Consider the following 27,029-nt stretch of genomic DNA (forward strand, 5'->3'; position numbering starts at 1 on the left):
TCACCATGTTTCCATGAGTAAAGCAACATTGGAAATGCTGCATGTCAAAATGACACTTTGCCTGATTCTGGGTGCATTCAGATGTGGGGATTATTGAATTAGTTTTCCAGGTTATAATGAAAGCACGTCTGTCTCAGTTTCCTTTCACACTGCATTACCTTTTGCATTAATGGGACGTGGTGGCGCTGTGGTCTAAACCACAGAGCCTAGGGTTTGCCAATCGGAAAGTTGGCGGTTCGAATCCCTGCGACGGGGTGAGCTCCCCGCAACAGGGTGAGCTCCCATTGTTTGGTCCCAGCTCCTGCCCACCTAGCAGTTTGAAAGCATGTCAAAGTGCAAGTAGATAAAGAGGTACCGCTCCGGCGGGAAGGTCAACAGCGTTTGCGTGCGCTGCTCTGGTTCGCCAGAAGCAGCTTAGTCATGCTGGCCACATGACCTGGAAGCTGTCTGTGGACAAACACCAGCTCCCTCGGCCTATAGAGTGAGATGAGCGTGCAACCCCAGAGTCGTCTGCGACTGGACCTTACAGTCAGGGGTACCTTTACTTTTGCATTACGAATCTGTGGCTGCTTGATTGATATACCATTATGTTACACTAAATTTCATTCACACCAGTAGCTAAAGGGTGGACATCACCACCCTTAATGTGCATGCATGCTTCTGTTTCCCCACTATTCACCATGAAACTGGTAGAAAAGAACTATGCTGGAATGCCACCCCAAACTTAATCACATGGCATGATCCATGTAATTTCCCCACCTGGAACTTGTGAGGCATGAAGTTCCAGGGGGGAAGTTACAGCACAAACCTCCTGTGGATTTTTGGGTAAACGGGGTTGAAAATTGATTTTTTTTTCTGGGAACAATTCACACAGAAATGAGTGCTAAGCTTCTACTAGATTTCCAGAAGTGGCTTTTATGTTGCGTTAGATCATTTAAAACATGGAAATTACCAGGCAAGGAAACATCAGAAAAACAGAATAAAGTGCTATCTGACTGAAACAGTTTTCTATTTGGCGAAGACACTGAATCATTCCCTGGTTCTCCAGATAATGCTTACTATATTTTTTTTGGTAGAACTAGTATTAACAAGCAACTGAAACACGGAATACTTCCAATTATTATCATGGATATCACACAGCAGTAAAGGTATATAGTGCTAGTGCAACCCTGAAATGAATTACTAACCCAACAGATTCAAATAATGTTACTCACAGACATTACCACTGCATACCCACAAATGCAGTCACACAGATTATATAGGCTCATGAAATTCATTGAAAAGGTGTGGCCAGTTTCTCAAATCAAATCTATGTATTAATTTGGATCTATCTGTACTTCTCCATCTTGTGTAAGAATCTCAATATGCTAGGTTTTTCACCTTGTAAAAATGATACTTTAACTTATGCAGTATGTCTAGCTTGAGCAGCTTGCTTGACAATTAGCCAGAACAATCTAGTATGCTAAACTTTTAGTAGCATAACTGGATTTTTATTTTGAAAGGAAGCTACAGTAGCTAGTGTTTCCAGCCACACCTAGAAGGCTGTGCAGACTTTCCTGCTGAGCAATAAATACGATAAAGATAGCAAAGCTGCAATCCTAGGGTTGCCATACGTGCGGAAAGCTCAATAACTTTTGGGGGTTTACTTTTAAAAAAAGCTCACTTTGGGGTGCCCTGGTTTTTACTTTTTGAAATATGGCAACCCTATAATCCAGAATATATTATTACAATCAACTACTACACTATGGAAAGAGGACTGAGAATACTGTGTAGCATGCATTGGATAAAGCAATGGAAACAAGTTTAACATGGGGTTTACAACGTTTCTCAAACAGTTAGGACACCCTTCTTCTGAGGCATGAAGTTCTAGAGTGGAATAGGATCCTGGGACTGGCATAGTCTTCATCTCCCATCATTTAACACCAGGATACATTGAATGCCCTCTGACAATGGATCCTTGCTCATCTTTTTTGCCCAATCATCCTAATATAATTTGGGAAGAAAAGAATTTAGAACAAGCTGCTGCTTTGTTCTTTATGTTTTCCTAAAGTTAAGACCACTTTAGGAGATAGTCTTCAGGAGAACTCTTCTGTTTGATTCTTCCTGTAATGATAATATCTGAGAGGCATAAGAAGGCAGTGTTAAGCTCAGAAGGGGGGCTCTGAGCTCAAACTGTTTTGAGGACCATGGCTTTACAAAGACATCCATGTAAAAAGACATCCATCACAGAAAGAATACAATTTCAAATGGCTTATTTTGGATTATTCATCTAGTTTCTTTATTGTTCTGACAGTTTCAGAACAAAAAGTGGGTAGAGCCTTACCATCATGGTTAATCCCAAAACTTGCTGTGCTAGGAAATTGATGCTAAGGGTGGTGATTACTGACAGTGGTTCCAAGTGCAACATCAGAAATGACAATCACTAATGCCCCAAGTTTATGTCAGTGCATATTGAGAAGTGTAGTGTCATGTTTCAACTCCCCCAAATACTTGGGGGCTATGTGTGTTCAGTCTGACCAGGGATAGTCAACATGGTGTCAATCATCCCTGATCATCAGCCATGTTGGCTGGAGCTGATGGGATTTTAGTCCACAACATCTGGAGGGCACCAAGTTTGCTACCTCTCAGATTAATATTTATTTTGAGGCTTTTCCAGCCAGAGCTTCCTCAAGGTGACTCACAACAAGCTTCATTTCACTTCGGCCAAGCTTCCTTAAATGATTTGCGGACTGTGCCCTGTTAGGAAGTTCCTGAAGACTGATATGTCAAGTAGAGGTATACTATTAAACCAATAATTACTGAAATATTGTGAATTCTCCAATTACACCTTTGTCCCTCTACCCACACAAATTACTCCTTTGCGTGGAATAAGTGAAAATGGAATAACTGAAAATTACCATTCTTTCCTGCCCCACCCAATGGAGCCTCCACTGGAACAGTTTACAGAAGAGCAACTCAGGATCAAGCCATAGTGTACATAGTGTAATTGAGTTTACTCAATTAAAATTATGACAATTTCCTCTTGATTATAATAGATTTACCATTCTCTTCTCATGGTTGGCCCCAGTCTTCATCAGCTCCTCTTTTGAGCACTTGTAAACTTTGTTTCCATAATTGTCTACTGGAACTAACTATTTTTTTCTGCTTATATATTTCAGTTCCTACAACTGACAGAGTGCACAGCAGGTCTATTAATACACCATGTCTACAGTTCACAGAGGAATTAAACCAGATTACTTGGGTTAAGACCAAACAGGGTGTTTTCACAGGTGTTGCTTAAACTTGTTTTTTTTGACATCTTTTAATGCCATTGTAAAGCCCACATAGGATTTCTGTTCTACATTCTGCCCTACATTAGCAAGATTCGCATATGTCATAAACAATGAAAAGAAAATTCCAAGGTGCATTTTTGTTTCATGCACAACTAAGGGTTGTGTTCCTACTTGCATTGCTCTCCAACACTGCCTACTCTCCAAACCCCATAACCCCCTCCTCTCTCCCTTTACACTTTGCCACCCCCACCGCATTTACACCTCCCCACGGCTGCAGTTGTGAACATAAAGCAAGCTTCCTTTCCTCTCTTTGCATGGCAAGAGAGAACAAAGGAGAGAAATAAGTTTATCCCCCCCCAAAAAAAAAAAACCTTATGCTTTTTAGGACAGCAGCAACAATCTTAATCCTGTTGATGTCTCTAAGAAAATTAAGAAAATATTATGGAAAACTGATTAAGAAAATTGGCTTTTTATCAGTTATGATTAGACAGATTCTGGCATAACTGGTCTGAGGGTTGTGCTGTTAAAAGAAACTTACTCATCTGCAATACAAACATAAAGCCTTTTCTAGTAACAAGATGCTAGTTTGCATCTTTTGTTCTGATGTTTACAGCAATGCAGACTGAGGGAAAGTGGTAGAAGTTGCTCCACTTGAGTCATGTGAAACCATGCTGAATAAAGCATTCCTGTATTAGAGAGAACAACTCTGGACTGATAACACTCCATTATTAACTTGTGTGGTAAAATTCTGATGGTAGTTGTTAATTCTCCACTATAATAACAGATCACCCTCAGATAAAAAGTGACCTGGTCAGATAAAGAGTGATATATGTATTTAAAGAGAGAAAGATAATCTTTATTTAATGTCTTGGTTGATGATAATTCTAGCATGACACTGGACTTATTAATTGCCTAAGTATCTGTAAGGCACATCCTGCAAAACTCTGCTGTCATCTGATATGTCCGCTGTCAGCTGGCAATAACTGAAGAACAGTTATTGTTCAAGCTAGCCTGCAGAAGTAAGCAAATGGTTACTTCTGAAGGCTAGCTTGAACAATATCTTTTCCTATTCCTTAACTCTAATAATTTGAATATATTCAAACTTCAGAATCAGACCATACTGTCTGTCTGTATGTGTGTCAGTAGACAGTCTAACTACTCGGAAATATCACTGAGTTTGTTATAAGAATTTTACTTATATCAAGTTCAATGGGGCTTATATACCCAGGGAAAGTGGGTATAGAATTGCAAACTTAATGATACAAGAGGTGGGTAATTTCTGAGTCGAGCAGTCTGCCCTCTTCTCTTATTGTGATCCAAAATAACATTGAGCTTTTAAGTAAGATTTTGGGGAAATCCTAACAAAAAAAGAACTCGCAGTCGAGAAGACAATTATAAGGGAATCTCCAGAGTCTGTAGGAAACAGCAGCTGGTGTTCTCCAGGTGCGTTCCGAGCTCTGCTTGCAACCCTTGCACAAGGAATCCGGGTCTGTGGGTAATCTCGGCCTCATCAGGAAAAACAAATGATAATGACTTATAATTTGCACCCTCGGTGCGGATAAAGTCAGCCTCTCCCTTCCTGCGCAATAGAGCCCCGGCTAATGCGCTTCTTCCTTTGCGGAGCGAGATAACGATCGTCGGGCTTTGAGACGAAGGAATGCGAGGAAACTCCTGCATGAAGAGGAGGAGGAGGCGGCAGCAGTAGGAGCAGCAGCAGCAGCACGGGGCAAAATAAGTAAGTAGAGTGCAGCGCAGCGCATGGAATCTCCGGGGAGCCCGGCCGTTTTCGAACGCTCAGCCGCGCCGAGGAGGCGGAGCCGGGCGTGGGCGGGTGTGGGCGTGGCTTGTCTTGGCTTGGCTGAGCTGCCGCTGCCATGGCTGGTGCTGCCTTTAGGAGGCGCTTCGCCTTTCTCGCCAACCTCAACTGCATGGCTCGGCGCTCCCAGGGCGCGCGCACAGGCGGAGCACCTTCTCATTTACCTGGCCAGCCTCTGGAGCCAAAGGCGGTTGCTGCTGCTGCTGCCGCCGCCGCCTCACAAGTGCCTCCGCCTGCCCGGGACCAGATCCCGTCGAAGAGGCGAACGGCGCCCAGCATGGAGAAAGGGGGCTTCAAGAAGCTCGGCAGGCTCTTCCACAAGAGCGAGTCCGAGGACTCGGAGCCGGACAGCGGCAGAGACGCGTCGTTCCCGTCGCCCTGCCCTTCCCCGTCCCTGAGTCAGGGGCGGCGGGAGCATCTCCACAGCCACGACGCCGCCGCCGCCGCCTCCGGAGAGCGCAAGAAGCGCTCGGCTTTCGGGAACTGGCGCCTCAAGAAGAAGCGCAAGGACCGCCCGGCGGCGCTGCCGGAGGAGGGGAGCCAAGGAGGGGCGAGCGAGCCCCCGTCTCCCTCGCTCTCCCACTTGTCCTACTTCACCACCTGGGAGCCCACGACCCCCACCAAAAGGTAACGCCGCCCCTCTCCCTGTCAGGGCGCGCCCACAGCCACCTGCCTCCCCCCAACGGTCACCTCGCGGCCGTTGGTTTCTCTCTCCCCGCCCCGCCCCTCCGGAACATTCTGAGGGGACTCGGGGGAACGAGCCGCGCTATAGGGGCATCAGTGTTTATCGGGTCCCGCGTGGCTCCTCTGACTGCGCCCCTCTTTATGTTTGAGGGGGTTGTGTGTGTGTTTTGTGGAAGTCGTATAGAGTGGCTGGGGCAACTCTATACGGGGCGGAATAACAACAACAATAATAGACGTCACGTATAATTGTAGAGTAGGAAAGGACCCCAAGGGTCGTCTAGTCCAACCCCAAAACCTCTCCCCTCCGCCAGGCAGGTGCCCTCAGAGTGGCAGAGCGCTCCCATTGGACAGGTGTGCGGTAAGGGCTATATGCCCCGTCTCCCCCTGTCGCCGCCCCCCCCCCGGCCAAAGAGAAGCGAAACCGACCAGCACCCCCCCCCCCCGCCAATCGCCTTAAAGGCACAGCGCTCTTTTCTGGGGTTGTTGAGAATGCGGACCCAGCTGTCGTTGCCTCTGGCGTTCGCAATAGTTGGGAGTTGGAACCTTGTCTTCGCCTTGATTCGCCCTGCACAACGTCTCCCTACCTCCTGCAGCCCTTTCTTCGCGCGTTGTCTCCCCCACTCCGCCCTGGCTTTTAACCCAGGCTGCCATGGTCTCTGCTTTAAAGATTGTTATCTCTCAGTGCTTTTGATGAAAAGGAAGCTGTTTTGCAGGCTGTGCCAAACTTTATCTCTCCCGCGCGCTCCACCCCACCCCCATTTTTCAGCATTAGAAATATAGTAATTATAATAATAATTTATTATTTATACCCCGCCCATCTGGCTGGGCTTCCCCAGCCACTCTGGGCTGCTTCCAAAAAAAATATTAAAATACTGTAATACATATAGTAAAATCTGTTCGGATGCTTAAATGTAAAGCTGCTGCAGGGGGCACTAAAACAGACCTGGACAGTTCGTATTAGTCACCTGGAGAAAGGTGTTTTTGGTTTTTTAAGATCAAACCTGTTCGCATTTATGGAGGCTTCCCCTTGATTTCCTTTCCACTTCTTCATTGTAGGAATGCTACATTACTTGAATTTTAGCTGGTTATTCGTGGGAAGGGAAAGTGTGACATCTGAATATGCTTTTACTAGTTGCAAGGGTTTGTATTTTTATCTTGGTGCCTTTAACCTAAGATGGAATGAGCTTAAAACCATTTAAACGTATCCATTTCTTGGTTGTCCTTTGCTTGCTCAATGTAAGAAATTGCATTGGTGGATTAGAACAGGAGGGGGGAACTCTGACCCCCAAATATTGGTGGACTTCAATTCTCTACAGCCCCAGCCAGCATTGCCAATGGTTGGAGATTATAGGAATCCAGCAGCTTCTGGAAAGCCACAGGTTCTCCACCCTTATAATTAGACAACGTTCTACCTAGCCTCGCATTGTGTTTCCAACAGGGTCATCCGGATGTCCCTGAGAATCTTAAAAGCACAGCATGATGAAGGTGGCTCCCTCTTGCTGATCGTATCCAGAATCTGGCACTTAGGGATATATTCCTTCTAAATAGAAATATGAATATGAAGTTTTTGTTTAGCAGCAATGGCAAATAGAAAACAATTGACTGTCCTCCCATGACATTTTTGAAGCTGTGTAAAACCGTGGCCAACTCTGCATTTTGCAGAGATTAACCCAAATAGGTTAATTATGCATTGCATGAAGTACTTCTTTATTGTCAGTACTGAACAATAGTGCCATTGCTTGCCAACTGAGATTGTAGCATCCTTGTTACTTTTTAATTTATACAGTAACAGGTACATACATGATCTCATGTGCTATGCTAGCATCCTGGGTGAATAGAACTTTTGTTTATGTTTAATGTTTATCACTTTTTCAAGTCAATGTGACATACAAAATAAATTTTAAAACAAGTAAATATTTTAAATGTTCAGGAAACACTGAATAAAAAAAAAATATTGGTAGCTAAGGCTGCAGTCCCCTATGTACATTTGGTTATTAAGGCTGCAATCCAGTTCACAGGGGGGTTGGTGGCAGCCTAAGTATCTGTGAACTCGGGAAAACTTGACATTGAGTTCAGATTTGACTACATTGTTATTTTGGTTTATTTATATAGTTCCATTGGTTTTACCAGCAAGATGAAAATTGAATATCTGTGTGTGGAAGATTTTCTCTGAGGGCGTTCAATGCATGACCCTTTATACTTATAACAAATAATCTGGTGATACAGACAATGCTCTCATAAAAAAGCAATCCTTACTACCTACCCTGCTTTATTTTGTTTGATTTTTTTTGACATAGTAAAGCTCCTTTTGTGTGTCATCTTATCTTGTGTTAAGCATGTACTAAATGTAAAGAAATTAGATAAATTGTGCAAACAAGCATGAAGAGGAATTTCACACACAAAACAAAGTTTCAGTCCAAAAGGGTCATATTTGTCTGTGAAAAAGAACTGAAGGATAATAGTCCATTACAACTATGTTCCCTATACCTGACCTATTACTCAAAATCTGTGCAAACTTGTAAATTTATGTTATTATTAATTAATATGTATTGCTTAGTAATAATCATTTCCATAGGAACAGTTAAGTTTTTATTAACATATTTTATGTGTACATCAGTTATTTTCTTAACAAACATAAATCATTTTATGCCTGAGGTAAAATTCCTGAGTAAAAATTCAAAATACAATCAAAATTCTGTTAAGTTTTTATTTACCTTCCAGATTAAAAAGAATTCTTGCTGTCTCCATCACTGAGCCATCACTTTGTGTTCATTCTGATTTAAATCCCACTCATTCCACTGAAAGTTTGAAGTAACTATGCACAGGACATAGGAGCATCTTGTGGCACTGTGAAGAGTAACACATTTATCATGGCATTAACTTTCATACACTATAGAGTCCAAGTGGAGAGAGACTAGTCCATGAAATTTTATACTGTAAATAAATATGTTAGGCTTTTGTAGTGTCACAAAATTCTCCTTTTTTGTGGCAACACATTAACATGGCTATCCCTCTGGAAAATAAGACGACCCAGTTACATGCATACAGTTGACACACAACCACGCTCATTGCAGTGGCCCAAAAGCGGCCAGAAAAGGGAGCAGAATGGGGGTTGTAATGGAGTGGAGTGGGCTGGGGCAGAACAGGCTTATGCATGCTCTGCCATTACTGTATATGCAATGATCTGGAATGCAACCCCTGTGCAAATCAGGGGTTACTTTATTGCAGCTGTTCTAGAATTCTGTAAACTGCCTTTGAGTGGAGTGGATCTCACAGAGCATATTTTTTTGCTGGTCTGTCAGTTTAGATTCCACGAATTCTGTGGGTTGGTTTTAACTTTTAACCTTTAAAGCCATACATTGTCAGGGTTCTTGGGTTGGCTTAAGAAGGGGTCAGTGAAAGCAGGACCTTCTCAGACTCTAAAAGCTTCTGTCTGAGGCTGAGATGGAAGCTTCATGTAAACTGTAATGGTACAATGTTTGTCCAGTGCATTTATATCAGGGCTGGCCAAGACATTTTGGCACCTGAGGCAAACCACAAAATGGCACCGCATACCCCATTAGGGGAAAAGGAAGTAAGTGAAGCTCTACATCAGAAACAAGGGGAGAATAAAGATCTACGTGTGATGCTTTCCTTGGTGGATGGGTCTGCTGCTCCTGTCACCTCACCTTGCCTCAAGGGTGGGCTGGCCCTAATTTTTATATTTAGTATTTTTATGACTGAATATTTTGTGTGACAATTAGATTTTTGTATAATGCCTCATGTATTCTGCACAAAAGTTGCACAAAAACTGGAAAGAATTTAGAAATATTAATAATTATTTGGTTATGTGAGTAACAGGCACCATTATATTTTATGAGAGGGCAATATATAAATGCTTTTATAAATAAAAAGTATTTAGATGATCAATTTTGTGCAAATTTTAGTGGGGCCATTATCTCCCCTAAAAAATCTTGGTCAGTTTTGTTTGTTTGTTTGTTTTTGTTTTTTGCTGTTTGAGTGCTGTTTGTTCCCTGCACCATTTTGTTACTGCATAAGCAGGTTTCTTCTTATTGGCTAGGTCAGTGATGGCAAATCTTTTAGAGACCGAGTGCCCAAACTGCAACTCAAAGCCCACTTATTTATCGCAAAGTGACAACACAAAAATTTAACCTGAATACTGAGGTTTTAGTTTAGAAAAAACAACTCCTACATTAACATCTTTTGTCTTAAAAGAAAAACAGAATAACAGCATTCAATGATACAAACGACTTTTTATTGAAAGGTAAAAGTTTGCCTTATCCTTGTTTAGGAAATCATGAAAAAGGGAATTACTCCCAGACATGACCATTTTGATAATTTACCTCTAAGAAACTCTTCTTTGGGAGATTTCAAAGCAGAAGCAGAATGGCCATATGCCATGGATGCTGTAGTTGAGTTCCCTGTATTGCATGGGGTTTTACTTAGATGACCCTTCCAACTCACCACAACCCAATGAAAAAAACAGTCTCCTTTGCCTTCTGCTGTGTGTCCCCTAGCAGGAAGGATCTTGCTCCAATGGCGATGGGTGAGAGTTCAGCTTGAAAGTTTGCTTCCTGGCCTGACCAAGCAGGTGAAAAGGAAATGCTGAAGTGAAGCCCAGAGACGTGCAGCAGTTCAGCACGTCACAGCCTGGAAGGGAGGCGCCCCATCACAAAGTTGGAAGGGCAGTGTGCGCATCGAGTAGAACTGCACATGTGCAAGTAGCTGGTTTGCTGCCCGTGGGCTGCAGCTGAAATGTGAACGTTCCATTCCGCTGTCTTAATGCGCCTCGGTGCAGAATTGCCAGTAACCTGGCAGCATTTTGCTCTCTCCCGCACAAGCGGGCTTTAGAAGTGCAGCCTGACGGGCTAGCCGTCGAATCATAGGATTGTGGGGAGTTTGAAGGGGCGATGGCGCATGTGCTCACAGAGAGGGCTCTGAGTGCCCCCTCTGGCACGTGTGCCATAGGTTCGCCACCACCGGGCTAGGTGATCAGGTAGCCAGTATAATGTAAAGTCAGTTTCAGTGTAAGGACAATGTTCTTTGCTCTTACTTGCTCTCATTTTGAATGGGCAAACACTTTTGGCGCTATTCATGCATTCCCTGAGATTCCAAAAGACTTGCAAAAGGTTTCTTTAAAAAGCCACTCCCCAATTTTAGCTCTGGCCTAATCAGTATACTGTATGTAGATTTCAATGAGAAAAGTCAACCTAAAGTGTAAATATTGGTTCTTGAATGTAATGTCAACTGAGTTTGTTGCATTCGCATTTATAATTTATAATATGAATAATAAGTTTATTCAAATGAACAGGAACTTTGGAATGTAAATAGAAATATCAGCAAATATTTGAAGAAAGTGTGTGTGTGTGTTGTATGGTTAGTCTTCCCTCCTTGTTTTTAAAAAGAAACTTTGTACTCAAAGAAGCTCATTCCATAAACCATGAAGTAAGCATTTGTTATGACATCTCACACACAGGTTAGTAAGAGCTTTACTCTTTGGACTAGACCGTCAAATAACATAGAAAATGAAATAAGAACACCTGAACATTTATATGGCTAGTTCCATGTCTTCAAAGTGTATTAGGCAGCTCAGTATTCAGTAAACCAATATTGTACCCATAATTGCAAACTGAGTGGGGATTTTGGCTAAAAGATAGTAGCTTACCTAAGTCCACCAATTGAACTTATGGATGAGGAGAGTTCTGAATTGGAAGCTTTCTTGTTTGTGGCTCAGGCTGCAGCACAATCCTTTACTTATCTATTCAGATGCAAGCCTCATTGATTCCAATAGGGCTTTTCCCCAGGTAAGTCCATATAGGACTGCAGGCTTTGCTATTATGCAACAGTCTGTGTTGAATGAGAGGGGCTGGGGAGTGTGTGTGTGTGTGTGTGTGTGTAGTGTGCCACTTATGAAACAGCAAAGGCTATAACTCATGCTACTTTTTTATTTTTCAAATCACTGTAATGATCTGGTAAATTAGATTTAAGATGCTTATTGAAGCTATTTGTTCCCAGCTTCTAATTATGGTGCTAAATCTGAGGATGGTCCAACATTTTATCTGTACAATTTTAAAGGAGCAGAGTTGCAGTCCAACTATTATGTCTGCCTCTGTTTAAGTCTGTAGGGCTTCTAAAATGCATAATACATCTTTTGACTTTATGTAGCCCTTTACAGAAGCTGCAAAGCTGTAAGACAGGCTTCCTCAACCTCGGCCCTCCAGATATTTTTTGGCCTACAACACCCATGATCCCTAGCTAGCAGAACCAATGGTCAGGGATGATGGGAATTGTAGTCTCAAAACATCTGGAGGGTCGAGTTTGAGGAAGCCTGCTGTAAGGGAATAAAAACCTAACAATGCATGAATATTACAGTAAAAATTTAACATAAAACATTTCCAATTCTAATGTCCTTTTCCTCAATGCATGACAACCACCTGGCTGATTCTTCAATTATTTCATTTGGTATTTTTTGGTATTTTTAGGGTGCAATCGTGTTTGGGGTTTTTTAACACCAGTTAACATAAATCTCATTACGTTTGATGGAACAGAGTTGCATCCCTAGTATCTCCCTGCCCCCTCCCCTTTAAGCTTGTGCCACCAAGGCTTCATCTGGGCACTGAAAAACTGTTGTAACAAGACAAGCATTTGACCATAGAAAGAAAAGGCAAACACGCTGGTTTGGCATGGAGACAAAAGGTGTAGTAAAAGGATGTAAATGGATAAAGAAACATAATTGACCTAGACATGAAGAAGTGCTACATGATCAGTGGGAGACACCAAATTAACTCATGATTTATCTCTACTAATATTTATTTTGCTCATTTTCATGGTGCTGTGCTATACTTTCAGTACTAGAAGTGTGGGAACAGTGTCTCAGGGCATATGCAAGATGTAATATTTTGATGATTGAATAATTGAAGCTTACAGAGGGTTGACGTGTCCTTTTTTTTTTTTTTGGCAAGTTTTATGAAAACAGAACATTTGTAACATAACATTCCTACCCCACCCATGGGGCTTTGCAGAGCAGTGGGGCCACTGCCACATCTGTAGCCCATAGTGACAATGGTAGAGGATAGGTAGTGATCTAGGTTGATCCTTACCCAAGCTCAGGTTACCAGCAGTTGAGTCCATATTAGGCCAATGCCATCGCCCCAAAACAGGGAGACCAGCTCAAGATCCAACAGATCTCAGGCCAGCTCAGCCCCATCTCCTCCCTGCTTTGTTTCTTTCCACTGGGTTCTACTGGTGGAAATACCACCTGTGGGCCTCCTGCCTCAATGTTTGGGAGCTGGTTGCTCAGCTGGGACATGGCCATTAAATCCAAACTCCCTGGTGTAAAAGGGATTAGGGTTGCCTTGCTAATCATTATGTTCTGGATTTTTTTATTTATTTTTTTGAATTTACAGTACAGTACATGTAACAGTGCTATCAGTGTGGCATTTCAGATAAAGCACAGCTTCCCAATGTGCATGAAATCATTCTGGCACCTTTGTGCTGATTTCTACCAAACACATGCAGAATGGTTTACCAGAATCAAAGATTTTCCCCCTTCCATCTCCAAAAGAGGACCTAAGGGGGCAGGGAAATGCTCCTAAGCATAATCCAATACAGTGGTACCTCAGGTTACATACGCTTCAGGTTACATGCGCTTCAAGTTACAGACTCCACTAACCCAGAAATAGTGCTTCAGGTTGAGAACTTTGCTTTAGGATGAGAACAGAAATCATGCTCCGGCGGCGTGGCGGCCGCAGGAGGCCCCATTAGCTTCAGGTTAAGAACAGTTTCAGGTTAAGAACGGACCTCCAGAACGAATTAAGTATTTAACCCAAGGTACCACTGTTGTTTGAAATTCAACCGCAGCAGCAGCAACATTTTCTATAAAGTGAGTGCTCTCTTCAGTCCTCTCAGGCACTAATAAAAACTCCTTGAGCATTTGTGCAATACACACACACACACACACACCCCTCTGATACATATTTTTCGAGATTGGTTTGCAACTTTACTATAATTTTATTGTGTTTTTGAGGATAGAGGTGTGGTGCTGTGGTCTAAACCACTGAGCCTCTTGGGCTTGCCAATCAGAAGGTTGGCGGTTCGAATCCCCATGACAGGGTGAGCTCCCGTTGCTCGGTCCCTGCTTCTGCCAACCTAGCAGTTTGAAAGCATGCCGAAAAGTGCAAGTAGATAAATAGGTACCGCTCCAGCAGGAAGGTAAATGGTGTTTCTGTGCGCTGCTTTGGCCACATGACCCGGAAAAACTGTCTGCGGACAAACGCTGGCTCCCTCGGCCTGTAAAGCGAGATGAGCACCGCAACCCCAGAGTTGTCTGCAACTGGACTTAACTGTCAGGGGTCCTTTACCTTTTTTTATGCTGAAATATGAGGTACCAGAGCTCAGTCCTGGATTTAATTTGAATACTGTATTTTTACGAGATACAAGAGAGTAGGGTATCGTTAATAAACATGGTGTTTTTATGAATTTATAACGGCTGCCACTGATTCAGGAAATCTAGATTATTTATTTGTATATGCAGGGTAGGATTCATCTAATGAGTCCTGTCAGCAGAAGTCTTTCTCAAGGACTTCCACTTGCACAATGGGGCTTCTCTCCCCACCCCTCCCCTTGCACTTCTCCAATTGTCTTGGGTGTGGTTGGGAGAACCCTGGAAACAGTGTATGGGGGGAAACGGGGGGTATTGTTCTTGGGTATCTTTTTAGGTAACAGCAATATTTTTGATCAAACATAATTGTCCTTGAATTTATTTATTATTTCACTATTGTCATGTAACACAATATAGGACTAAGATGAAGTTAGGTCTTCTAAGGTATCATTCAACAGCATCTTACACAAAACACATTTTAAAAGAATGTCAATGGCAAGCTAGGACAAGTCCTTACTATTGCCGTGAAATAGTAATTACTATGAATTAATGAAATGTGGAATGTACCCTTTCATGAAATATTGGAGTACTACTCTACCCATAAAAAATAAAAAGTAATCTTTCAGAGCATAAGGATTATATAGATAAAATACAGCAAATGTTTGTTGCAATTAATGGTTCTGCATCACTTATGACTAGAAAGTAATTGCCCTTGATATTTCATGATAAAATTCTATTCCTGTTATAATTCTTGCTTGTTAAATAAGTAGTGCTACAAATAGCTACATGATCCCACTTTTGGGATAATTGTTTACATAATAAATTATTCTTAGAAGAAATAGTCCTTAAGGTGTATGGATACATTAACATTTCATTCACTATCCACTATAGTGGATGATTTTAGTTTTTTTCATTAACACATATTGGTTGCATGTAACAGAGGTGTTATGTGGGAGCTGGCAGCCTGTGTGAGAGATGTATGGGATACTGGGCTCAAATGGATTAAGCAAGGTGCTTTTTCTTGGAATGGGTCATTGGAGTTGTGTGGTTTATATCCCATGGATTGCTATGCTGAGAAGATCTGGGCATTGTATGGGCACTGGACATGTAATAAATGTATGGAATTCACTACAAAATGTTGTGATATCAGACTGGATATATATGTGGGCCCACAGATCCGATTTTTCTATGTGTGCTTTTGAGCATGTTTGTCCACATCTTAGTGCTTTTCACTTGAACGTCACCTCAGTCTTTCCCATCCACGCTAGTGGGCTGTGAGTGGTGGGATATATTTGTATTATGTATTGTTGTCCTCTCCCCTCAATCAGTACATCCCTACCCACTCTGAGTTCCAGAAACTTGAGGTTCATTGTGGACATGTGTGCAGGTATTTGTTTACCTATGCATGTGGCTATTTTAAATTATTTTTGAAATGTTTTTTGATAAAACACTTGAACAAAACAGTGCTTTGATATGTGTGTGTGTGTGTGTGTGTGTGTGTGTGTGTAATATAATATAATATATAATAGGTATGTGTGTATTATGAGTGTACCCAGTGGAGCCCACTGAAGAGTACCTCACAACAGGAGTAGGGTGTGTGTGGTAATAGATGGCACCCAGCAAAATGCCACCAACATGTTAGAAAACAAGCAGCTGCACAATGTACATCCACCATTGAGTAACATGCAATTTTATGTTGGATTTTTAAAATCTATCAGGTATGTGTAGGCAACCACTTTGATAAAGAAAACATTATGTGAACTCAAAACATGCACAAATGGGATGCATGAAATCTGCTTTAAACTGTACACTGCCTCACAAGCCAAAGGGGAGTCAAGCAGGATTTGCAATGGCCAGATAATAAGCTTAAGTGTTTGTGATTCTTTGCTATTCCCCAGGACTTTCAGAATAATTTGCTTAATAGTTTATACAAGCTTACAATTAGGTGTTGTGCAGATTTTGGGGTGCATGGTATATTATTATTTGTTTTTAAAATGGCACTTAATGTATGTATTTTGGGGCACATCTGATTTCATATTGGAGTTTCTTGGTTTTCTGGTGAAATCAATTCTTGGAATTGATTAGCTTATGACCTTCTCTCTCATGCAACTAGGGCTTTATCACATTGTATACTAAAACAATGAGAACAGTATTGCAAGAGAAAGTTAAAAATATGTCATATGTATATTGCTTATACTCTCTGTGTGGTAAAGTTGTTGCCTGCACGCTATGGTTCCTAATATATTGTTTACTTTTCGCATTTAGCAATACTTCACCTCACACCTTGCAATAGTATCATTGTCATGCTGCATGTTTCAACTGGTTGACAAGCAAATGCAATCACATAGTGTAAAATCTTATGTTGTGTGTGTGTGTGTGTGTGCGCGCGCGCGCGCATGCAAATTGTAATAAGGCACAAGAAATCAAGTGATTATCTGATAGAAAGATATATTGACTATTCATTGTGGAAAACCTGTTGATATTGGCACATCAGATGTCAAAGAAATAAACAACTACCTGACTTTTAGAAGACATTTGAAGGCAGCCCTGTTTAGGGAAGTTTTTAATGTATTTTTAATCTCTTGTTGGAAGCCGCCCAGAGTGGCTGAGGAAAGCCAGCCAGATGGGCGGGGTATAAGTAATAAATTGTTGTTGTTGTTGTTAGGTTATATTCATTTGGTAAGCCATGACATTCCTTTATTACAGCTCTTTGCTACATTCTTTCATTGAGATCAGAGGCACCAGTCAGGAGCATTCATGATGGAATGAAGCACCCTTACCTTCCTCCAAACATACATGTTTCAAGTGACACACAAACACCTAAAAGTACAAAAAAAATCAATCCCTTTTGAGTTTCACTGATTTCACTAAAAGAGTTACGCAACAGTATAGGGGAGGCTCATCTGTGGGCCTTCAGAAGTTGCTAGACTACAGCTCCCATTATCCCTGGCCCATTGGTCATGCTGCCTGGGGCTGCTTGGAGTTGGACTCTAACAGCATCCAGAGGGCCAGAGGTTAGCCCAGTGTTTCTCAAACTTAGATATCCAGCTGTTGTTGGACTACAACTCCCATCAACACTAGCTAGCAGAACCAGTGGTGAGTTGTAGTCCAATGGGAGTTGTAGTCCAATGACAGATGGAGACCAAAGTTTGGGAAACACTGGGTTAGCCACTTTTGTGGGGAGATCATTTCCATTCTTGTATTTCAGAGCAATTAATTTCTGCATTTGTGAGAGAAGATGATGATAATCTGATTTCTATGTGAGTACCAATAAATGTGATCATTCTCTTAGACAGGAGCTTTCTTAGAGATCACAGTACCGAGGTGAGGATGCTACTTACCGCTCCTTTTTCTCATGATCCTATTAGAATGGACTTCAGAAGGGATTTCTCAAGTTGGAGAAATTTCAGAGGCACAATCCAACTGCCAGATCCAGCAACTTTCAGCTTGCTGTAGTTCACTGCCATGTTTTTCTGTTCTTGTGGCTTAGAGGTTTTTTTTTTTAAAAAAGGAAGGAGTTTGGTGATTTTAACTCATCCTGGGAGACAGTTTCTCACCCCCCCACCAGAAGAAGCCATGCCCAAATCTTTCTTGTGATGTATGAGTGCTCCACTAAAATAATAGTGGGATAACACTGCTAAGCCTTCTAAAACATCTGTCTATAAAGACGCCCTGGTACCCAGATGTTGAGTTCTACTCAGTACCTAAATGATGAGTATTCTAGTTCATCTCATCCTTCTCATAAACTCAGACTATATAGTGCACTAGGATGATGGTGCATATGGTGTGTGTGTGTGTGTGTGTGTGTGTGTGTGTGTGTGTTTCACAGTGAATGTATGTCACTGAAGGGAAAAGATTCAGATTTAGAAACCTTGCCAATGTAGAAAAAACAATGGCGTTACCAAGCCACTTGCCACCTGACAAGTCTGTTCCTGTGAAGTCAGCTGTTTAGTTCCTCCTCAAAAGGCCTGACTGAAACTACAGGAGCACACATACACTTTGCACAAATCATTCAACATCTCTCCCAGGCAAGCCCACGTGTGCTCAGTTTTAGAAAAGCACAATTTAAACCTCCAAATCATTTCCTTGTTTTCATTTAAGGAAAATACAATATAGCTAATGATGTTTAGCAGAAGGAGTTTAAATAATTATTTATAAATTAAGAGAAAACCATGTATGTAAATAATTATTTTGTATTCAAAGCATGAAGTTTATATACCTCACTGAAAATAAATATATATTGGCACTGCAGCATCCTCACTGCTTGAAATAGGGGAGAAGGAAGAGGATTTTATAGCAGGCATAGGCAAACTCGGCCCTCAAGATGTTTTGGGATTACAACTCCCATCATCCCTGACCACTGGTCATGTTAGCTAGGGATGATGGGAGTTGTAGTCCCAAAACATCTGGAGGGCAAAGTTTGCATATATCTGTTTTAAAGGGTTGTATCCAAAGCAGCATGAACAGAGTTCGAGGCATATAATGGGAATTCCTTAACTTCCCTCTTCCTGACCTGTACCCCACCTCCCTAAAAAATGTTTTGAAAGGTTCCCTAATCTGCTGGTGCAGATTCTGAGGGTACATGAGCGGCTGCAGGAGAAAGGAGAGGAGGTTGTAGGCATGTTGCACAAGCAAAAGCTGGCTGTGTAATCCAAACAGCAGCGCTGAATGCAACCTATAGAGTTGGAAGGGTACCTGAAGTCATCTAGTCCAACTCCCTGCTGCTACAGGACATTCCTGTTACAACACCCCTGGTATGTGGCCACTAGCTCTCTCCTTTAAAACTGTGACTATCTTTGTCTGGCGCCAGTTCACACATGCCAACATATTATGACAACTTCAACAGTATACGTGTTTTCACCTGGCAAGCCTATGCGAACCATGTCATGCCAATGGTTTTTCACCATACCACTGCTTGTGTATTAAGTGGCCACCATCCCATGGTTTGAATATATGAACATACCTTGGACCTACCATACACAACATAGCCTTTCTAGAGTTTAAAAAGTCATTATTCATAACATAATTCATTGCACTATCGGGGGGGCGACATATGCTAATTTCAGATAAAAAACGTTGGTAATTTAATGCTTGGAAAATGCAGTATCTCAATGAGAGAGAAGAAAAGAGGGTATACAGTACGTGTATTCCACTAAATTAGGGTGAAAGGTTTTTCTTTTCCTGAAAGATGCAAATGAACCAAATTGTTTTGCTTTCTAAAGTATTTGGTCTATTTCCTTTTGCATCTATCTATTTATACTTTTGTTTTTCGTTTTCATGCATCTGCCTCTACTACCTTGGAAAAGTTCAACTGCCTACTTAAGAGCCATGAAGCCATACCATGTGGAAACAGTTCAAACCAAAAAATGGATTGTGGAGATCCATTCTAGGCTTTACTGACAAGTTAAACATGAACAAAAAGTAACAAATTATCAGATAGTATCTACCAAAATAGAACTCAAGTGTGAAACTGCTAACAAAAATAAAGAACATGTCCCTAAGAATGGTTTCTATATCTAAGGGCTGGAGAGTGTGCAATGTAATTCCAATTTTTAAAAAAGGATATAGGGGACATGAGGAAAATTACACGACAGTTAGTTCTGGATAAATTGTAGAACATGGTTAAGCATAGTGGAGGAATTCTTTGTCACCCTAATTTGATCATTCTGTCAGTGTAAGGAGTTCTGCTTGTCAGATGGAATGATACCGCTCTTCTCCCTTCACATGCTGTTCTGGTTTAATATCATAAAAACAAGTTAATGCACCAGACTTTAAAAGTCCAACTGAAAAAGGTGGGTTTTCACCTGACATCTAAAAGAATCTAAGGTTGTGGTGAGACACGCTTCAGTGCGGAGGTGACAAAGTCCCTTACCAAAGGATTCTGAGCAAACCTTTCTCCCTTTCTCATAATACTAGAACCTGCGATCCTACAATGAAGCTGAAGGGTCAGAGAATCAACCCAGGCAAAATTAAGTACTTCATCAAAGCACATAATTTAGCTATAGAAAGTTTGCTTTCCTAGGTAAAGTGTTTGCTTTCCTTGGCAAAGCATTGGTGTCAGAAGATCAGGGCTAGGGCTCTTCTTCTTCTTTTTCCCCACCCATCTGGCTGGATTTTCCCAGCCACTCTGGGCAGCTTCCAGTACACATAAAAACATAATAAAACATCAAACTTAAAAAACTTCCTGATACAGGGCTGCCTTCAGAAGTCTTCTAAAAGTTGTGTTGTTTATGTCCTTGACATCTGATGGGAGGGTGTTCCACAGGGAGGGCACCACTGCTGAGAAGGCCCTCTGCCTGCTTCCCTGTAACTTCACTTCTCACAGTGAGGGAGCCACCAGAAGGCCCTCAAAACTGGATCTCTGTGTCTGGGCTGAACAATGGGGCGAAGACACTCCTTCAGGTATACTGGGCTGAGGCTGTTTAGGGCTTTAAAGGTCAGCACCAACACTTTGAATTGTGCTTGAAAATGTACTGGGAGCCAGTGTAGATCCTTTAGGGCCAGTGTTAATTGGTTCCTGTGGCTTCTCCCAGTCACCAGTCTAGCTGTGGCATTCTGGATTAGTTGTAGTTTCTGAGTCACCCTCAAAGGTAGCCCCACGTAGAGTACATTGCAGCAGTACAAGCAGGAGATAAACAGAGCATGCACCACTCTGACGAGACAGTGCACGGGCAGGTAGGATCTCAGCTGGCATACCAGATGGAGCCGGTAGACAGTTGCCCTGGACATGGAATTCACCTGCACCTTCATGGACAGCTGTGAGTCCAAAATGGCTCCCAGGCTGTGCACCTGGTCCTTCAGGGGCACAGTTACCTGCTGTCTCTTGATGTCAAGAAAGACTGTAAGATGCAGCAGAAGTTGGAATACCAATGCAGTGAGTTCTGATGCCATGCAAAAGAATTATTTGTAACTGAGTAAACAAATTATTTAATTTCAGACAATGGTGAGTGTTATAGTTGCTGTTTGAATGAGAATTAATATGTTTGTGTGCAGGCAGAGGAGTCAGCTGAGGAATCTGACTGCTAGAAACTGCAGTGATGGAAAGCAGCAGGTCTTTCCAGTACTTTGTGTGTGGCCTTCTGTCAGATTTTCCCCAAATGTATGCACATTGCATGAGAGCAAGAAGCAGAGAGCTCTCAGCTGCTTCACGTGCATGAACTGTAATCTGATGGGTGGGGGAACTACTTTGAAAGGCGTGTTTAACCTAACCATGTTTTCAGTCATTTCAGTTACTACACTGGATGCATTTTAAATAAAAGCACACATTCTACTCATGTAAAAACACCAGGCAGGCCCCACAAATAATCCAGAGATGTATTTTAAATAAAAGGACACATTCTACTCATGTAAAAACATGCTGATTCCCGGACCGTCTGTGGGCCGGATTGAGAAGGCGATTGGGCCGCAACCTGCCCTGGGCCTTAGGTTGCCTACCCCTGGACCGTTAGCATGATCAGAACTAGAAATCTGAAGTCAGGAGCTGGAGCTGGAGTATGGAAAGACCTGTATGAATCATTATGTTAAAAAACATGCACTGCACTGTTTGATTAGCCTGGGGCAAATTTCTGCCTGAAATGACCATGCATCATATATAGCAGCTCATGTTTACACAAGGACAAATTACAACATTTGTTGTAAATGATCTAAGATTTGAAAAATTAAGTTGTCTGCCTCAGAGCATTCAATGTACAGTATCACTCCATTCTTAATTTTCATAATTCTTTTTGTCAGTTGAAGCAAAAAGAAAAAAAAGTGTTGGAATTTTAAAAAATGTTTGTTAAGGTTCCCAGGCTGATGCATAACAATCTGATTTTTTAAATTAAAAAATTACATCTGATTCATAAGTGCTTGTGTTCCTGTAGGATTTCTTAATGTTAAATCCTTCTTTCTTGTCTCACACTTATCTCCTCTGACATTGAACTTGCAAAAACAACTGTTTGTCTTTTCAAATCAAGCTGAGTTGACCCTAGTTTATTATTTATAACTATTCAGATTTTACAAACTCAGTCTGAATTCCTGATAATCAGGTGATAGGACTTCATAGGTGCTTAACGCTTTACTTCTGAAGTGCTGGTGATCAGCGGGACATCAACGCACAGTGCCAGAGTCGTGTGTGATGCTTTGGTCAGGCATTTGGAGCTCTGCGTCACCTGACATTACTGTGACAGAGGGCAAAACTAGGCTTTATTTCACTTGGGTCAAAGTCCCAGTTTGGCAACCCCCCATGCACATTTGTGTGTATAGAGAGAGAGGGAGGGAGGGAGGGAGGCTGGGAACCTCAATGTCACCCCTCTGGCGGTATAACCTGGGGCAAAAAAACTGGTTAGCCCCCCTCCCCGGCTCTGCTCTGACTTCAAGTGATTGATAGTATGTTTGTGCTTCTAGGGCAAATAGGATATTTACCAGGGAGAAGAATTTAAATTAGAAAAAGGGAAAAGCCTCCCTTCCCCAGTGCCACAACCCAGATCCAGTTTAGCCACCTGTTGCTACTTTTCAACTTTAAGAAGAAAAATAGGAAATCTGATTACTCACTCACTCTCTCTCTCTCTCTCTCTCTCTCTCTCTTTCAGTTCATCTTTATTGGCTTCTTTTAGCATACATTCATAAAATCACATTACTGCATAACATTTTGAATTTTCCTGTCATTAAACAAGTGATTCTAAAACATAATAAGGAAAACAAAGGTATATTCTTAATCATTTGATTAATTTATACCATTTACATGTCTGATTACACTATCTAAATCTTTAAGGCAGGTTATCACTTTACAATATATTTTGCATTTTTCTTTCCCCTTTGAAAATTGGTGTGGGGTGTGAAACCTATATTTTAACTTGTAATGTTGAATTGAGCAGGTGTACCAGATTTCATTTTGATATCCCAAAAAGATGCTACAAAAATGTGGTTCGTTCTATCTATTTTGCCTTCCCCAAAGTCTTCATTTTTGTCACTCAGTAATGTAACTAATAAACCGTATGGCTTCTCATCAGATTTTAGATGCCTTATTCTAGAAATATGTTGTGCTTAATTCTTGGGTTGTGTAATGTATTGGCCCACTGGGCTTGCCATAGGTGAATCTTCCTGAGTCACCTCTCAGGCAGTTTGCTTTTTGTTTCAGTTTTGCATTACAAGTATCAGCATGCCTCAAGGGGTTTCCCTTCATATACCATGTTGCGTAAAAGTTTACCTTTTAAAAAAACATGTTCGCTGTGTGGCCATGTCGTCATGATATTGTTCAACGTGTGTGTGTACTTGCTTCATCTCAAGGCTCATCAGATTCTACTGGGTAAAGAACCAGATGGGCTTCTGATATTTCTTACAATGCTATTTCATTGTCTTTTACACCCTGACTCTCTTTATAAACCTTTATTACTTGAGATCATAGTTACTTTTGTACATCACCCAGCATAATGTCTAATGGACCCAAGCTTGTAACCCTGAGGCAGTGAAGAAATGCAAATCAAACCATAGCTACCAATAATCTCACACATTATTTCCTTTTATGTTACATCTTTATGACTACTTAAGCTGTCTATGTTTTAATTGTTTTTCTTTCATGTTTTTTTCTGAAAGCTTTCTAAACCTTTTTTTTAACATCACTATAGAGTAAGGCTTAAAAGTTGTAAAAAAAACCCCAAAGATTTAGAAAGCTCCTTGCTCCATAGAGAATTTATTTCACTTAGTAGAATGATGTTTACAATTCAGGTTTTACACAAGTAAAACTTGTGCATTACATTACTTGGCAGGACATTATGCTGAAAAACTTTGGCAGTAGTCCACTGCTGGCCTTTTCCATGCCTTTATTGAGAACAAACCTGATTATCCACTGACATTTCTTGGAACATTAATCTTCTTTTGCTTTCCAGCTGTAATTCTTGTAAGTATTGTTCCCTAAATGTATCAGTTTACCAGATGCTGACAGAAATTAAGGAAGAACATTAATTTCATGTCTTGCTTATACATGCCTGGGAGAATCTGTCTGGCACTGCTGTTGCAAGTTGAAAGCTAGAAAGTTGGGTAGATCCAGACGGATCAAACAAAGCACTTCCTGTGTTCTCTCTCCCTTATTGTTATGTTGCTGAAGTTGGTTACTCATTCCCAGTTCCTTATTTGCTTGAAGATTCACTACACAAAGGAAAGTCAATATGTTCCTGAACTCTACAGTAAAGGGTTTCTTTTCACCTGAACCTCCATATTAGCATGACTGGAGGACTCTCCCCTTCGAGGCCAACAATTTTATTCATTCAAAATTATCATGGTTGTGCAACACTCATAAACATGTGATGACATCTAAAGACAATAAATAATAAAGACCTGACCATCACAAAATATGCTTTGGGCCACCACATACAGCCACACATCTGGAAGAGTGTTTTGTAGGAGATTCCCTTTTTGTATGAGATTCCCTACCCAGCCGAGAGCCTTCTCCAGGTGCAAGTCACCATCAAGTGCATCTATGCACACCAAAAATAGCCAAAATATGTAGAAAAACATAAAGGTGCCTACCCCCAAGATATGTTTTAGGCTACAATAAGTTGTATACCCCACATAAGGGAGAGTGTCAGCCACAAGATGTTGGATGCTACCTGGCCCAGTGCATCTTCTGGGCACAAGGCACCATCACATGTCCCAATGTACAACAACAAAAGCAAAAATAACTAGGGTGAGAAATGAGAAAAATGCTTAAATTGTGAAGAATAGAATGGATGAAACAGTGCCATCTTGCTTCCCTCAAACTGGAATCAGCTAGATTTGCTATAACCACCTATTGCAAACATTTATAAGAGTGCATTTGGGTGATATTTAATAGCAAAATCAATTGAATCCACTAGTCAGTTCCACATTTGGCTGCTCATCCTTTGTGTAGTCTTGAGATGTAATTTATGAATCTTTCTACCTAGTCAGATGCACATGCTCTCTCTGCATTGGGAGTTTTGCAGTCTGACTGTTGTAGGGAAAGATGTGGCAGTTTGTCGTTGAGCATAACAAAAAGTGTTGCCAAACAAATGTGGCATTGGATGAATGCTAAGAAAAATTAGTTTATGAGGCTTACTCTTTGTGAAAAATACATCATGTACTCAGAATATTTATAAAACTTTCGTATTTGAATATCTTGAGACAGTGTACGAAATATGACATATATAAACTGTAAGAAATATTTTCATCATTTGTATGGTTTTTATTGTACTATAATTGTTGTAAACCACTTTTATATTAGTTATGAGACTGCAATAACCAAACATTTTAATAAATAAAATAAAAGGAAAATACTATAAAATGTTATCTAATTGCTCTCATAGTTGATAAGATCAAACTGCAGATTGGATGCTGACTTAAGCCATGTTTAATGATTCAAAACCTATGGAATGTATAAAGTGGGTTATAATGGTCACATATTAATATAATTGTATTCTTATGACTGTGCCTTTTTTCCTTTGGTTATACTTCTATAAAATTAATTAATAATTTGATGGTAACTTCCTTTCTTGAGATCAAAGGAAGGTTTGAAGAGCAAATATTGTAAAAAAAAGCACTATGTGTGTACTAACATAACTTGTCCTGGCAATGTAATTTACATGACTACTCCAAAGATCATTTCAAATGCTTCTGTCTGACTCCCTGGGATGAATGGGGTGGGGTTTTTTTAACTATACTAAACATTTATTTTGTAATATGCTATAACTTTTTGGAAGATGTACAATTGTTATTGTTGCATATGGCTTCCATTCACAGATACTCATTAATTCACAAGTTTCTGATCCTTTTACATTACTGTTTTCTTTTGGGTAAGGCTGGTTTCATGCCAAAGCTGATTTTCACTATGGTTATGGAATTAGAGTTGAGAATGTGTTGGTTGGTATCAAACCACTCATTTTACATTCTTACAAAACCACTGTATACTATATTTATCCATGTATAAGACGATGCTTTTTGCTTTAAAAATATAGGCAAAAATTGGGTGTCGTCTTATACATGGATAGTGAATGCAGAGGGGGACAATTAATGGCAGCAGCAAGGAGGAGATTGGCACAGCTGATTGGTGGCTGTGGCAAGGCAGGCAGGTGATTGGCGGCTGTGACAAATGGGTGGGTGGGCTGTTGGTGGCTGCTAGCGGGCAGACAATTGGCTGCTGTGGGAAGGTGTGAGATCAGCAGTGGTTGTGGCAAGCGATCGGCAGTGGCAGGCAGGCAGGTGAACTATTGGCAGAAGTGACCTCCCCCACCCCCAACAAAAGCTAAACTTAATTTATTAATTTCAGGTTAAAAAAATAGGGGGCGTCTTATACATGGGGGTGTCATATACACAGAAAAATACGGTAATTTGTCTTATCGGATAATCATTGTTCCAGGAAACAAATTCATGGGGAGAGCAAGCTGTATTCCCGAAATCCTGATTTGTCTGCAGTCAGTTTACATCAGAAGCTTGCTCAGCAACTGACTTTTTAACAGTATCTATCTATTTTCTCTCATGAATACTTACATTGTTTTCAGAACATTCCCCCGCTCCTCCACTTACCTCTTTAATATTACATCAACATTGAAAGTTGTCTGGCCAAATGCAATTTGTGAAAATAATTGGAAGACCCTATAAATTATAGACTGTGGCAAGATGTTAATAATGCTAATGAACTTAATATTGTACATGGTTGAAGTAGATCAAATGGTGAAAAGCTCTACTCACATTCTACTAGAAGGTACCTTTGCAAGAATAGTCTTGAAGTAAAAAGATCTTTAGATAAATCAGTCAACGGAATCATATCTGGCTAAATACATACAAGTTATTCCAGGACCAGACAACAAAAAACCTCTGATTAGTTATACTGAAAATCCAGTGACAGTATTGAAATATTATGTAAGGAATCAGTCTTATTACAAGG

The 27,029-nt window shown here is 41.0% G+C and overlaps 1 protein-coding gene across 1 annotated transcript in view; it reads left to right on the forward strand.

Annotated features, from left to right (window-relative positions):
- Window positions 1-5,098: 5,098 nt before the first annotated feature.
- Window positions 5,099-27,029, forward strand: part of CRYBG1 (crystallin beta-gamma domain containing 1) — a 93,341-nt gene continuing 71,410 nt past the window's right edge. The window contains exon 1 of the mRNA XM_053381569.1: window positions 5,099-5,715. Within this exon, the coding sequence (XP_053237544.1) occupies window positions 5,147-5,715 (569 nt within the window). The 5' untranslated portion in view covers window positions 5,099-5,146. The remainder of the gene's footprint in view (window positions 5,716-27,029) is intronic.

The sequence above is a fragment of the Podarcis raffonei genome, chromosome 3 (genome assembly GCF_027172205.1).
Source record: "Podarcis raffonei isolate rPodRaf1 chromosome 3, rPodRaf1.pri, whole genome shotgun sequence".
NCBI lineage: Eukaryota > Metazoa > Chordata > Lepidosauria > Squamata > Lacertidae > Podarcis > Podarcis raffonei.